General features: G+C 35.5%; 1 protein-coding gene across 1 annotated transcript in view; it reads right to left on the reverse strand.

Moving 5' to 3' along the window:
- Positions 1-15,989, reverse strand: part of MS3_00006055 (uncharacterized protein) — a 42,628-nt gene that overhangs the window by 13,980 nt on the left and 12,659 nt on the right. The window contains exons 5-10 of the mRNA XM_012942176.2: positions 15,587-15,746; positions 11,340-11,453; positions 8,530-8,710; positions 7,516-7,557; positions 4,920-5,029; positions 1,945-2,121 (exon numbers count right to left, since the gene is read on the reverse strand). Of these exons, the coding sequence (XP_012797630.2) occupies positions 1,945-2,121; positions 4,920-5,029; positions 7,516-7,557; positions 8,530-8,710; positions 11,340-11,453; positions 15,587-15,746 (784 nt within the window). The remainder of the gene's footprint in view (positions 1-1,944; positions 2,122-4,919; positions 5,030-7,515; positions 7,558-8,529; positions 8,711-11,339; positions 11,454-15,586; positions 15,747-15,989) is intronic.

Raw genomic sequence — 15,989 nt, forward strand, 5'->3', positions numbered from 1 at the left:
TCTAAGGGATAGTTGGATCAATCTATCAAATATCGATCATTAAACCTCTCACGTTATTAAATTGTAAGTTTTGGAATGTAAGTAAGTACAGCATAGGGGAAGTACCTTTACTCGTGGTCCTGTCTCACACGGATCTTGGGGTGACAGTGAGTCATGATCTTAAGACCGGGGCTCATTGCCGGGAGGTTGCAGATTTGGGGTTTGCAACCCTATGGAATTTAAGACGAGTATTCATCAAGTAAGATACTACCATTTGACTACAGTATACATAAAATTAGTGAGAACCAAACTTGAAAACTGCGTTCAGGCTGCAAGCCCTTGTTTGAAAGGTGACTCGGATATCCTCGGAAAAGTAAAGAGGTCGGCTACTCGTGCTATTCCAGAACTCCGGGGTTTACCATACAAAAAAGTGGCTTTAAAAACTAGACCTCTTTTCTCTGTCTTATCACAGATTAAGAGGTGATCTGATTTTGATGCATAGAATACTAAGCAATGATTTTGAACCTAATATATTCTCTCTTTTTCTTCCCACTAGATCGAGACATCTCAGAGGACATGGCAGGTGAGTAGAAAAGCCAAGAATGAACAAACTACTCGTGAAATACAGGTTTTCACACTGAGGCATCAATTCTTGGAACCTGTTACCTGAAGCAGTGGTGTCCGCCCCTTCAACTAACTAATTCAAGAGAAGACTAAACACTCACAGAGGTATACTAGAAAAGAAATAACATTGGCTGTAGGCCTTCTGTCCTTACTACACAAATTTGAATTTGAATTTGAGATGATGGAGTAGATTTGTGGTCAGGTGGATGATTTTGATGGAGTTTTGTTCTCTCAGCTAGATCGTTTGGTCGTGAAACTTTCACCGTTCTTCTGAACGACATCATCATCAGCAGCACAAACTCCAGATAGAAGTGAAGTGTTCGAATTTCCCCACATGTGATTCACAGCTTGTCTTGTACATCTCGATGTTGACTGATTATTGTTGACCTTAAACCTGTCATTGTTGACTTCATTGTTTTGGTTGTATCTCCGATTGTTTTGGTTTTTGTTCCTATGTATGTGCATAATTCTCTTGATTGGTTGATAAATTGGATCGATTTGAACGTGCTTGTTGATTACTGATTGAGCTGAGTGCGATGCTTGTAAAAATTCTGTGGTGTTTTTGGAATTGTCTCTATCCGAAATGTCCGAATTTTTCCAGTCGAGTGTGTGTCTGCAGTTGTCCATGTGCATTGATATGAGTGAGGACATGTCATGGTGTTTGACTGCTAATTGATGTTCGTTCAGGCAAAGATGAAGAGGGCGTCCACTTTGTCCGATATAGTGTTGTTCGCAGTTGGCATAATTTATTTTGTAGATGATGTTTGATTTGTCTTCTTTTATCATTTCATCCTTTGGTTACCATAGGATTAATTGTGGGGATTTTGTTGGTTTGTGTGCAACACCTATTCCGAAGGATTTCAGCAGTCCTGTTGTCGTTTCTAATATGCCTTTTATGTATGGTAGGGTGATCCTTTTATTGATTTCTGTACTAGACTTTGTTTCTGATGATGAGTACGGCTGGTCAGGAAATTTATACAGGAATATTATGTACAAACATAGGAACAAAAATCAAAACAATGGAAGATACAATGAAAACAAAGAAGTAAACAATAACATCTTAAGGGTCAACAATAACCAATCAACATCAAGATGTACAGGACAAGCTGTGAACCGCATGTGGAGAAATTCGAACACTCCACTTCTATCTGAAGTTTGTGCTGCTGATGATGATGTCGTTCAGAAGAACGACTAAAGCTCCATGACCAAACCATCCAACTCAAAGAACAAAACTCCATCAGAATTTGAATTTGTTAACATTGTTTATCTAATTAGTCATAAACGATGACAACATCTTGAATTGATTTTGATATTGATTAATAAATAGTCCAAGTAACTTACTCATAAATACAATTTGCTTTATCGATTCTCTGTCTAAGTTTTTCCATATTTAATTGATTTTTGGTGATTGTTAAATATTGATTTACTTCTAAAATAAATGCTAAATTATTTGATGAATTATAATTGAATTCTGATTGGTCCAATGTTTTAAGCCATTCTTGAAACATTGAAATTAATCTGTGTTTATTGTTGCCATGGTAACATGTAAAATCATAGAAACACAAAATAGTGCTCAATATACCACAAAAAAAAGTTAGTGAACAAAATCGCAACTAAATTAATAATGTAGGTGTATGTTATGAGTTTGATTAAGACGGAATCTTGTAATGCTTGTGACAACACAATCATACTTCAGAATAGAGATAGGATATTATCATATAGTCAATTGATTAATCCAACTGGGGACACTAAATTGTTAGACTATTGTTCTAGATCATATGGTATACACGGATACAATATCCGATTGACAAAGAAGAATCAGATTATAGACAGAGAAGGAGTTCATGCACAATCAGTCCACAATAGAAACTGATAGGTCCTGGGTTCGAATCCCACGAGATGAGATCATGGGTGGGCACGGTTGAGGAGTCCCATAATAGGACAAAATGGTCGTCCAGTGGTTCCAGGTTTTCCATGGTGGTCTAGTTTCAATTGACTCATGAATTCAACTATTTAATTTATTGATATTTACTTCTATTAATTTTTTTTTTAAAGAAATACGTGTTTTATTGTTTTCAGTGTAATGGGATAAGAAGGTGAAATGACATTTTTAATTCATTGTGTTTTTTGCTTAAAATTAATTCCGTTTTCTCATTCAATATGATGATTGTTGAGGAAAATATTTGTTTTTGTTTTTCAATGTGATATTCTATTCGATAAAATGGTGAGACTATAATGTATAGATGAACCAACCAGATTTAAGAAAACAGGTCCAGGATTTCGGCGTGAAATTCATTCATTCACGTTGTAACGGGGTTAAATCATCATATATGGTGTTATTAATAGATTCTGTTTTCTTTCTATTTCAGGGCAACCAAGAATAAATGCTTTAGAAGAAGAAGAGCAAGCTCTGCATGCACTGAACCTACAGGATGACTCATAAGACTGTTTTGTAAACTAGCTCTCCCTTCTGTACATAACCCGCGAATTTTAATTTTCAAAATAAACGACTGGTGGCTTCATTCTGTGTTCTCTCTCTTGGTGTGAAGTGCTCGGCTAACATTGTGTGTTGTGCTTTCAGGTCTTCCCCGCCTGTCAGTGACTAATGATTACACGTGTTACAATTTGGCTAAATAGCGTTTGTGGCATTTTAACTGATGTCAGTTAATGATGAAAACCTCAAATCTAATGCCTAACCCTAACCATCAACTGTAAATCATAATTCTAATTCTCCACACTGATTTATAACCCACATTTAGCCCTAGTCAGTAGGTTGACATTCTTAAGGTCACTTTAACATCGCTCAAAGGTCGTCCATAAATTATAGTCTCACCATTAATTATTAAAATGGGTGTACGATCAATGTATAAAAGAGTGTATTTTCGACTAGGGTTATCGTTATGTCTGGAGTTTAATAAATATTCACTTTTACCAGTCTTGGTATTAGTACTTCGCATCATAGGTAATTGTAATGGTTCCTTGTTCTTTTAAGTATAAGAATGGTAGACGAGGATAGAGCAGAAATTTGCCATTATTAAATTATCATTTTGCTCCGTTTTATATCAGTTATGATTGAATTATGCACACACTGTAATTACTAACTTGTGTTGCTTAGCCGTCAGGTGTTCGATATATATTGTGATATGAATTTTGAGTTATGAATGTGTAGGGTAAAATAGAGTAATAATCTGCTCGCTGTCTTCATCTTTTGATTAAATGGGCCTCATAACTCAATGAGCCTTAAGATTCATTAATCAGTATTCACAATAATTGAGATATTGATTTAGAGAGGGTTGCTGCGATACTAGATAATGAGGTCACTGGTCCTATAGGAAATAGAGGCGATTAAGTCGATATTCTGACAAGGTAATATTTTGGTGCGTGTTACTGATCTCGACAGATATGTTATTTATTTTATTTTATTTAAACACATAAACATCGGAACAAGAAGGCAGCAAATAGATATGCGCCACATAAGTCATTTGATTAGTGTAAGGACTGCAATGCTGTTCAGGTGCCCAAACCGAAACAGGTGGTTTTCTTAGGAGGCCACAACCGGAGCCTTCGGCCTAAAAGTTTGATCCACAAGACAGTGGAGCAACGTCAGGAGATGCAGTCCTAATTGGTTCATACACCATTTATTCACTTATGATTCTGGAGCCCATGTACACCACTGGTTTGGAATCAGGGTTTTCCAACTCCATTAGGTGGATCCTCCATATCCGCCAACCCAGTTAAAGTGCCGTAAACAACAACATAGTCACGAGAAGGCAGTGAGTAGGACTTCCGTGGTAGTGATTGTATGCCCGTGGTCATGTGAGAGCAGTTCGAGAGATAGTGAGAGAACTGACTCTACCCACTCTCAGTCGTACCAGGGTGTTTGGGGGCAATCTAAAGTGAAATGCCTGGAGGCAGAAGGTTAAGTAGATCAAAGAAAAGACAACGAGAACTGAAGGAGAATAATATGGAAACGAAAGAACAATGAATCCTGAGATGATTGATTGACATTTTGCAGAAGAAACAGTGAAATCTGAGATGATTGATTGGCATTTTGCAAACGAAGTATTTACTGTATGGTTCTTAGAGTTTACTGAGGTATTCAGTAATTTTATATTCAGAAACATCCGATTGTCCCCATTTGTGTTCTCATTCATTAGAATATAACTACTCCCATAGTAAACAATCTGAAATAGTATTATGTACTAATGATCAATCTATCTAGTCACATTAAAGGATCATATCTTGTAATTTATATTCTGACCTATGAACTTTCTAAAAACAGAGAAATTACAATATTATGTTTATATACTACTTACAATTTATTATCAAGCATAGATTTCAAATTGAATACTTGATTTGATATTCTTCTTGATTGTGATTTTGATTGATTTTCTGTTTGTTTTATTAATCGAGTTTCTTCATCAGACTTAATTGTAGATAATAAAAAGAATTGTGAACATTAACAATAACAAAACAAATTATAATCAGAAAAGGGTTTTTGTGGATATTATAAGAATTTAATAGTTGAATTCATGAGTCATTTAAAGCTAGACAAACATGGAAAACCTGGATTAGTTGAAGTTAGACAATAACACTGTTGAATGCCAGCCAGCTTAGTGATCTAGTGGTTGAAAGCTCGTGCGCCAAACTGATAGGTCCTGGGCTCGAATCTCGTGAGGCAGGATCGTGGATGAGAACTGTCGAGGAATTCCATACTAGGACGAAACGGCTGTCCAGTGCTTACAGGTTTTCAATGATGGTCTAACGTCAATCGGTTGAAGATCTCAATCAATAACTTCATAAACTCCACAGCCCTATACTAACTAAAAATCTCGTTATTCTTCTAGTTGAAATCACCAGAATGTATTTCAAAGTGCCCGACCACTTAGTTTTATTTGCAGAAACATCAATTAACTATCATACTCCATTGTTTGTATTGATGTATGTGAATAATTTTAGCGACGTTTGATGCAAAAATGAACACGTTGAATTCTTGATATAACACCATAAATAAGATCAGGAAAAATTAGAACGTCTGGGCTACCTGTCACCACGGAACACCTGGAAGCACTGGACGACCGTTTCGTCATATTGTGGGACTCCTCAGCAGTGCACATCAACGATCCTGCTCGCGGGTTACATCATTATGGCTATTAATTGCATAACCTATTCAAGTGCGTTTCTGAAAAGTGTACAACCTTTCGTTGTACAAGTTACAAGATGCCCAATCAAAAATATCTTGGTTGCTGGCAATATGCAACCAAAAGAATGTACATTATTTAGATGTCGATCGACTGGACTGCTAACTTTTAACTGTCAATCACTTAATATTTATCGTCAGGATTGACCAAGAACTAAGAAATGGAAACTTGTTGAAATACTTTGTGTTTTTATTTTATTGCTGATATTCAAAATATCTAGCGGTGTAGTCTAAAATACAATGAACTAATCACTCAGATTTTTTAATGAGTCCACTTATTAACAAAGATTGATCAAAATTCACTCTTGAATATCAACAACATGAAAATAATCATTATTATAAGTGATAATTACAAAATCAATCTTGAAATGAGAAAACGGTAAAGGAAATCAGATTATTAGATGTATATCACCAGTATTATGTACAATACAGAGTAAGTTTAAGATTTCATATATCACAGGTAGACTATTCAATGAACTAGTAAAAATGTTGTACATGTTCATTCCCCTCCTATACAGGAATCTACTAGTATTCAAGATGGAAAAAAGCAGATAAAGATAATGAAAACATTAACATTAGTCTGCTAAGAAATTAACTGCTGATGTTAATAAAATTTATTCTGTATGAATACGGTTTACAGTGGCTTAAACTTCACAATGATCCAACGATTTATTATTCTAAGCGAAGATGGATAATGGGCAGCTGTTAAATCCATGACGCACGTTTCGTTCTATTTGGGACTCGTCAGATGGATTTATCTGCACCTCGGAGTTGATGTTCACTATGGGGCTCGAACTCAGTGCTGTGTTCTCCAAACGCCGTCACGTTATCCACTTAGCTACTGAGTCCTGTTATCCACTTGCTTGTGCAATGGGGTGAAGTTTAAATTCATTTGGTATTCGAAGGGGTTTTGTGCAGATTGGAGTAATTTCAGTAGTTGAGATCATGAGTCAATTGAAGCTAGACCACCACGGAAAACCTCAAAACACTAGGCAGCCGTTTCGTCCTAGTATGGGACTCCTCAGCTTTGCGCATCAACGACCCTGTACAAGAGACTCAAACCTCACACCTTAGATTTCTAGCACAAAACCTTAACCTTCAGTCTACTGAACCGGGATCCAACAGTGTTAATGTCTAACTTTAACCATCTTCCATTGCTATTGATGGGCATCTGTCTCACACTCAGTATTGACTAGCTCCACTGGTCACGGTTTCTCACTACAACTCCGCGAATTGCCTCTCAAGCATTATCATGGATTGGTTGAAGTTAGAAATTGGCACCGCTGCATTCAGGCTCAGTGGTCTAGAAGTTATGCAATCACGCGTGAGATCAAAGGTGTTAGGTTCGAGCCTCGTGTGCAGGGTCGTTGATGCGCAAAGCTGTGGAGTCCTATACTGGAACGAAATGGCTGTCTAGTTTTTCCAGGTTTTCAATGGTGGTCTAACACTGATCGATTCATGATTTCAATCAAAACCCAACAATATTCACATCCCTATACTAACAGCAACTGACCTTTTTTAGAAATGTAAGTCTGCCTGTCGGTTGTTTTCATCTACTACCAAGTATCGTATATACATATTTTAACAAGGAACATTTATTTGATAACCGGCAATTTTGAACCCAATGTCCTATCAGTGTTTAATTATCAATGTTAGAAAGGCATCGGATTTATTGAAAAAAAAAACCCAACTTAAATTCAAATAAAACGAACCTCGGTTAACTTGACCAATCCTGATAATGAGCTGTCTTGTTTCTGAAAATAAAAAACAATATTGAAACAAAACATTTATAAGTTATTGAAATAACTGATACTAATTAGTTGTTGTTGTCAAGTCACTAGTGCTAATAGTATTCTTATTTATCAAGTTGTAATACAACGTGCAATACTTGTAATGTTGAGTGATTAATCGTGGTACAAATCGCTGAGTTGTAACTTATACTGTGAAAACGGATGGCAAGGGTTTAAACATCACTGAGAGTATCAGTTCCATCAAAACTGATAATGCACCTTGCTTATGTTCCACATAATGCAGATATATTTATCTGACTTCATGATCAATCACTGTAAAACAAAATTCAAGAATAAAAAAATACCAGGTCTAGTTTTAAGGTTGTATTTTCTAGACTGACTTCAAAAAATATCTCGTTCGACTAGCAAAATGATCTTATCAATTTTTTACTACTAATTGGCTGACTCTACCAGTTTATTAATTTCACTCGTCTGAAATATATTCTCTGATTCGATTCTTGCAATTTCGGTCGTGCATGAACAATGTTGAGGAGTTTCACAATAAGACGAAACAGCTCTCCTGTTCTCCCCAAATGCCCTGGTACGGCTGAGAGTGCGAAGGGTATTGGACAGCCATTTTTTCCTAGTATGGACCTCCTCAGCGGTGCTCATTCATGACCCCACATGCGAAACTCGAACCCAGGACCTTTGGTCTCATGTTCTGGCATTTAAAAGTTAATGTCGGGATTATGGATGTGCATTTCTGAGGAGTCCCATACTAGGGTGAAACGGCTTTCCAATGCTTTTAGGTCTTCAGTGGTGATTTAACTTAGATGGACTCGTGAATTCAATTGTTAAAATACTGCAATCGCTACAAATCCCCATATCGATAATTTTAATTAAGTAATATTCTTATACATACAGTTAAATTATTAAGGTCTAAGAATGTAATATCATAAAAAATTATAAAGACATCTTTAAGTATATATATTATACTTTAGGTTTTAATGCTTCACGTTGACGTTTTCGTGCAGCTAGAACAGCTTTTCTTCGTTCTTTCTCAGTTATTCTAACTTGTTCTAATTTCATTCGAATACGTTCTTCTTTTTCGGAAGGTGTTAAATGATCCCAACTATGTGAACGTTTAAGCTGATCAGATGATGTATTTGTTGGTGGACTTGAGAAAGAAAACAGATTTAGGAATTCCGTATTATATGTTAATATATGTAAGCTCAATTTTGCAATGATAAGTAACAGTTCAATTCAATTCAAGTATACCCATTGAAAATATATGATTATATCATTGGATCAGTGGTAAAATACATTTACTACTGTTTGTTAATCGTTCATAACGGTTAGGGTATCCTAGATTTATGTTCTATACTAGTTGGCACTTGTTAACAATCAATATTTGTTAGCTTGAGAGAAATGATGCTCCTCAAGCGAAATATAGATTTTTAGGTAGAGATAAGGAACACTGGATTGTTCATTGGTTTGGATGCATATGCTATAGAGGCTAATATAGAAGCAGTTTTGAGAAAGATGACTTTAAAATGGAGGCATCAGACATGCTTAGGGTAAACCTGACTATTGGGATGAGCCAGTTGGGAAGGCACAGACTCTACGATCGATATGTGACAGATTGCTTAAGCTTCCAGATCATCATATTTATTCAGGCTTGTGTTTAAATTTATTGTCATAAATCCACCTATTTTAGACGTATTTTAGTTAGCGACATGAAGTTTGTGTTGATGATTTCGTTCAGAAAAACGGTGAAAGCTCCACGACCAAACCATTCATCTCAGAGAACAAAACTCCATCAAAATTATGTCTGCCAACAGGTTGTACTTACCTACTTTCAAAAAAGTTTACAACTTATCACAAATTTAGTTACTGGAGAACTCTAGGAGTATTAACAAGGTGATTCTGATATTTTCCTTTTTTTCCTTCTCTATCCTTAAAAGTAATAAAAGATGATTACAAAGGAATTCAGACATCAAATATTCCAAGATACACTCTTTGTTCTCCCTTAAAGTATGAGATTAAAATTGCTTCATAACTTTCTTTCTGTACTATGTCCTGATATGCAACTTGGACTGATGCACATATGTGCCTAGTCCTACGTTGTAGCTGACTGACTGACTGAAAAGAGATAACATAGGAGCAAGACTGGTTGTAAACATTTACGGATAAATATGAATAGCTGATAGTCACTATTTAAAAACTTGTCATAGATATTTCTCTGAATACTAATGTAGTGAACACGAACACCAGTGGGGACAATCGGATGTATTTAACACAAAACGATAGGACTTGTTAATAAAATCTAACAATCAAATAGTAAATACATAATTTACAAAATGTCCATCGATTGTCTCAAAATGACTCAGACTTCATTGTTCTCGCATTTTTATACAAATTGCATTCTGTTTCCATTCTTTACTGGTCGGTCCTCTTGTGTCTCTGCTACCGGACATTCTGATTTCATACATTTTATTCCATGAAACCATTTATTCTTCCGGGGGTTATACTTTCTATAGTTACTTCACAAGTAATATTGACATAATTATCACATTTCTTTTAGGTTTCCTCTTATTGTACTGATAAGAAACATGGAAACTTGCATCGATACAATGTACACCAAATCTTTTGTTATTGTTTATGATTCACAGAAGATACAAGTGTTTATTAACAATTGTTTACGCAAAATTCTTCAGATTCATTGACCAGACACTATCAGCAACAACCTACTGTGGGAGAGAACAAACTAGATTCCAGTGGAGGAAGAAATCAGAAAGAAGCACTGGAAGTGGATAGGACACACATTGAGGAAAGCACCCAGCTGAGTCATAATACAAGCCCTCACTTGAAATCCTCAAGGCCAAATGAGGAGAGGAAGACGAAAGAACACATTACGCTGAGAAATAGAGACAGACATCAGAAGAATGAGCAACAATTGGATCGAACTAGAAAAGAAGGCCCAGGTCAGAGTGGGTTGGAGAATGCTTGTCGGTGGCCTATGCTCCATTGGGAATAACAGGCGTAAGTAAGTAAGTAAGTATTGACTACATGTACAGTCGATTGTCCCCACTTGTGTTCTCGTTCATTACAATATGATAGTTAATAACTCGAACGAGAAGTTACACTTAAGACAAGATAAAAATCCCATAAATTATTTATAGCACAAGTTTTTAATTCCAGTCAATTTCTGATATGACGTGATGATCGTTAAAACTTATTGGTAACGTCAGTATTACTTATTACACTAAGTTCCACTGGTTGCGACTTAATAATAGAACTTCAAATACTCATCATTAACTGATTGTTACGAGGGATTTATCATATAACTCAGTGAATCGACTAATTTATTGGTTAAAGTAGTATAATCCTATGATAATGTATCTTATGTTTATAGATTAAGCTACTGACTACTTAGTGTCAAGTGTTACATAATTCAATTTATTATAATCTGACCATTGATCCATGCTAATAAAACAAATCAAAACCAATGTATTCAGGAATCTTTATTGTATCCTACATCTCCATCCGAAGTCTTTATATTATGTTCTTTACATTGAGTCATATCAGTTTTTGTTCAATTATCATGGCAAATCATTAGTGAGTGAGTAACTAATGTTTTAAATGTATTGTTTTGTGAAGATCACTTTATTCTGTAGGTATCATTGAATATCACTTCAAATCCATGACGAATACCGTCTACAAAATGAAATAATTTACTTCATTTGAAAAATAATGATGAACATGAAATACAGACAATATATTTTGATAGGTATCTATCATCTTACATTTCTATTGGTTTACGTTGTACTATTAAGTTAGAATTCTCATCCAACAGTACATCAAAATCATTCGATGATTTAGGCATCATATAATCTTCATTTTTGCTTTTATGTGAAGCACTGAAATTTTATAAACAAAACAAAAGAAAATAATCAATAACCGTTCACAAAATTTTCAGTAAAGTATCATTGTGCTGTATGCTCCGGATTTCGACAGATATAAGTAGTATGTATCATCAATCGAAAGTGAAATACCTGGAGGCAAGTGGTTAAGAAGATCAAAGAAAAGAGAAGGAGAACAAAGAATAATTGGTATGGAAACGAAAGAACAATGAAGTCCGAGACGATTGATCAACATTTTGCAAATGAATTATTTACTGTATGGTTCTCAGATTTACTGTGATATTCTGTAATTTTGCTTTTAATAATTAAATATCAAGTATGGTACGCTGACTAGCGTTGAGGATAGTTGGAAGAAAGCTAGGGGCGGCCAAACCAAAACGTGGCATCAGTGCTTGAAGTCACTAACTTTTAGTCTGAGCCATGTCGGTAAATGCAGACTACTCGGTTGAGGTCCTCACGACTATCGTAATCAATGGTTGGAGACTGTGGGTGACATGGCTCAGAATCGATCACACTCGAGTAGGTGTATACACTCTCTGTCTTCCCTTAAACTATGAGATTAAAATCGTTTCACATCTTTCTTTCTATCAACTAATTCTTTCTTCCTGTACTATATCCTTATACAAGATCTTTATTTTACTGAATTAACTACTTCTATGAATCTGGAGTTCATACTATTGTGTTAATGAGGTATGGCAACTTAGGTCGATGCACATATGTACCTAGTCCTACGTTGTAGCTGACTGGTTGAAGTATGGATTCAATGTATATATACATATAAGTAAGTAATAAGTGTTTTTATAATGATCAACCAAGTTATTGGTTGTATATAATAGGAGGATTCTGACAAGCAGTGAAGCCCAGGACTCGCGTTTCATTCTCACTGGGACTCGTCATTTGGATGTGCTTGAATCTGAATGCTGATATTCACACTGGAGATCAAACCCAGCAAACTTCGTTTCAAACGTCAACACATTACCCATTGAGTTATTGAATCTAGATAAGTACGAACCTGTTCAAAGTGTATGATGATGAAATTATCATTACTACATGTTGGAATTAGTTCAATGTTGATTTTCACGACAGAATTTTAGTCAGTCTTTTTTTGACTGAAATGCATCATTTGTGAATGGCCTCGAATATGGCATGAATTCCATTATTCTGAATTCCACTGCTAGTTACAATCCATCTATTCTATAAGACATTGAACAAAAAATACGATATCGAGGTAATACTTATAAGATGTACAAGTACCGACAAGTACTAATTTAAATTCAGTTTTGGGTTATCACCGATGAACTAATTCAAAATTCTTGTTAATAACATATCAAATTTGATACTTATTTAGTTATCAGAAGGGATCTAGTTGATTAAGCGCCTGGCGCGAGGCTGATAGGTCCTGAGTATGAATCTCATGGGGTGCGGGATCGTGGATGTGCATTGCTGAGGAGTCCCACAACAGGACGAAACGGCCGTCCAGTGCTTCCAGGTTTTCCATGGTGGTCTAGCTTCAATGGACTCGTGATTTCAATCAGTGAAACTTATTTAGTTGCTTAGTTCTGGTTTTACTCTTAATTCAGATATCATCCTTGTATAAAAACACACATAGGCCATAAGAGCTAAACCATTTTAGATGGCTTAATTATAGAAAAAAAGAATCATTTGAATATATTAGCGGGAACTGTCCAACTCAGATTAAAAATACAAAGAACTGATTGTTACATCATTTGTCGGTCGGATTAATAAATGCTAAAGATAACTGTCTACTTAAATAAAGGAGAGCAAAAAGGTAAGAATTAGCATTTACAATTTATAAAATTCAAAGGAGTGCTAAGATTATGAGAGAATAAGAAATTGAAAATGTCTCTTCTGTACTCAGAGTTTAAGTTTGAAATGGTGAATTACTATAGCCTCAATTAGAAATGTGTTCAAGAACTGAGCTGTTGATCGATTTTTATCTCCCTTTAGATAACCATGCAAGGTAGTGCTCAGATATTCTTTTACCAAATCCTTGCCTTGTAAGGTTAATATAACCTGCTCTACAAGAGCAAATAAACAGGTAGACGCACTCTCAGGTGGCCCAGACAGTCTATCCCTGACACTTCCTTGAATGAGTATCTGGCTGGAGAAAATACTTCGGAGATCTACTGAATAAAACGTCATTTTCAGATATTTGGATAATCCAATACTCATCTGAAGGTTCTTATTTGATTTCGGGATCTATTACCATGGTTTGACGAGTTTGCAAACAATGGACAGCAAATTAAACAAGCTGAGATCCGATGCCACAAGATCACTGCTATTCGAAGATGTAACGCTAGCTGATGCCGTTATTATGGATAGTTGGGGGGGGATAGTCCCTCAGTTACATTAGATCTACACGGTTGTCTGCACCGACGAATTGTAACTATGTCGACAACATTGTCAGATGAAAGGGTTTGACAGGGATTAACTGTTATCAAAACTAATCGTAAGATTGTTACTAAAATAACTTTTAAAGATAATCGAAGTTTAGCAACAAGTGGGTGGGAATGTTACCTTGTTTATACAATAATTTAACATCTTTATCACTAAAATATTGGATATATTTAGTAACATGATCAATGATTGTAATTTCATAAGTCTTTGATATGACGAATAAAAATTATTTAAATGTTTCAAAAGCAATCTAAATTAGATAAGCAGTACATTCCTTTGACTAAATGGAAACTTAGAACCACACAGTGATAACATCATTAACTGAGAGGATAATATACGTATCGGTTTGAATCTCTGAAACACTACGAAGTTCTCTGACGTTGTTAGAATATATCAGTGATTTATTCTCAAACATAAGCAATCTAGACTTTACGATAGTAGTGAGTTTCTTCAAAGTATTTTCTTCATGTTACTTGCACTACAATGATGAATCCCCGATTAGTTTATCTCACTTTCCAGAATAGTGATGATCTATTATTTGTGAGTGTACTTCCTATTGAGTGCAACCAAAGATTTAAAATCAAAATATCAAGAAGCTATGATGTTTGGCTCGATTGATACCTAGTTACATTGAGTTTTTATCTCCATCTGTTCATTACTGACATGTAGAAATCAATTTGGATTTTTGTACGATGTCCAAGTCTGATAGTGATAGGGATTTTCATTTATTTATTTAAACACAAACACAGGTACAAGGAGGTACCAAATATATATGCTCCACACAAATTAATCAGTTTGTATGAGGTCTAAAATACTTCCCGGGTGCCCAAACCGAAACAGGTGGTTTCCTTAGAGAGCCACACTCCGAGCCTTTGACCTAGAGGTCTTATCCACAAGACAGTGAGGCAGCGTTAGGAGATGCAGTCCCATGGTAACCGGTGACTAACAGTAGGTTCATATGTCATTTGTCCCTTCAGGATACTGAAGCCCATGTGCACGATTGGTTTGGAATGAGGGTTTTCCAACTCCCCTAGGTGGATTTTCCATATCCGCCAATCAACCCAGTTAAAGCGCCGGATATTCGCTTTTCTTCTTCTCAATTTCTTAAACAATAGTAATGCTGCGAGAAAGCAGTGATCAGGACTTCCCTAGCAGTGGTTGTGTGAAAGTGGCCATGTGGGAGCATATCGAGGGGGAAAGCGGGCTCTGCCCAACCTCGGCTTTAACAGGGAATATGGGAAAATTTTCTTATAAACTACCCCAACCAACTACTCTAGTAAAAAGGAAGCTTTTACTAATTAATCACATCCGGTTGTCTGTACGCTAAACTTGAGTGCAAATGTTTATCTCTAAGACAACTAACCCAACAATAATATTTGTCTCACATTTAGGATATGCAAGCCATTTCTTAGTTAGTCACGAGTACTTATAACTTGACTGATCGTTTATTGGCTTAATTTTTCACTTACTGACATACGTTAACAACCTTGAGCGAATTGACCCAATCTTGGAAATTCAGTCTATGTATTATACATTGTTAATATCTCAAACATTGCCATCAATTTATCGGATCAAGTAAAATAACTTCTTTCAAATCTTGAATCATGGACAACAGTGTAGCAGATAGATCTTTCATAAAGTAAACAATTAGTAGTTAATTTAAATAGACAAATACATAAAACTACCCATTTTGTTCATACTAAAATGCTTACTAAACAAATTGAAAAGCATCAGATTTCATATATTCAATCCAAAATGGATAGATTTCATTTAAACAAATATTTTTCACTGTGTCGAATATTTGAACAGGAGTTGTATCTTTTTTGGCTTGAATGACTTCAATGATTGATTTCACTAATGACAAATCAATATCTATTAAGCAATAAAATTAATAAGTTATCATTAAACTTGAAAATGGTATCTATGATGATTGTGTTTATATTTTTGTGAGTTCAATGCCGGATTATATAGTTCTGAACTTGATATTGAAAGAGTTCATAAGCATATTTTAGAATATATGCCAACAACGATTGGATAGAACTAGAAAAGAAAGCTCAGGATACAGTGGGTTGAAGAATGCTGGTCGGCGGCCTATGCTTCATTGGGAATAACAAG

This window comes from Schistosoma haematobium, chromosome 2, assembly GCF_000699445.3.
Source record: "Schistosoma haematobium chromosome 2, whole genome shotgun sequence".
NCBI lineage: Eukaryota > Metazoa > Platyhelminthes > Trematoda > Strigeidida > Schistosomatidae > Schistosoma > Schistosoma haematobium.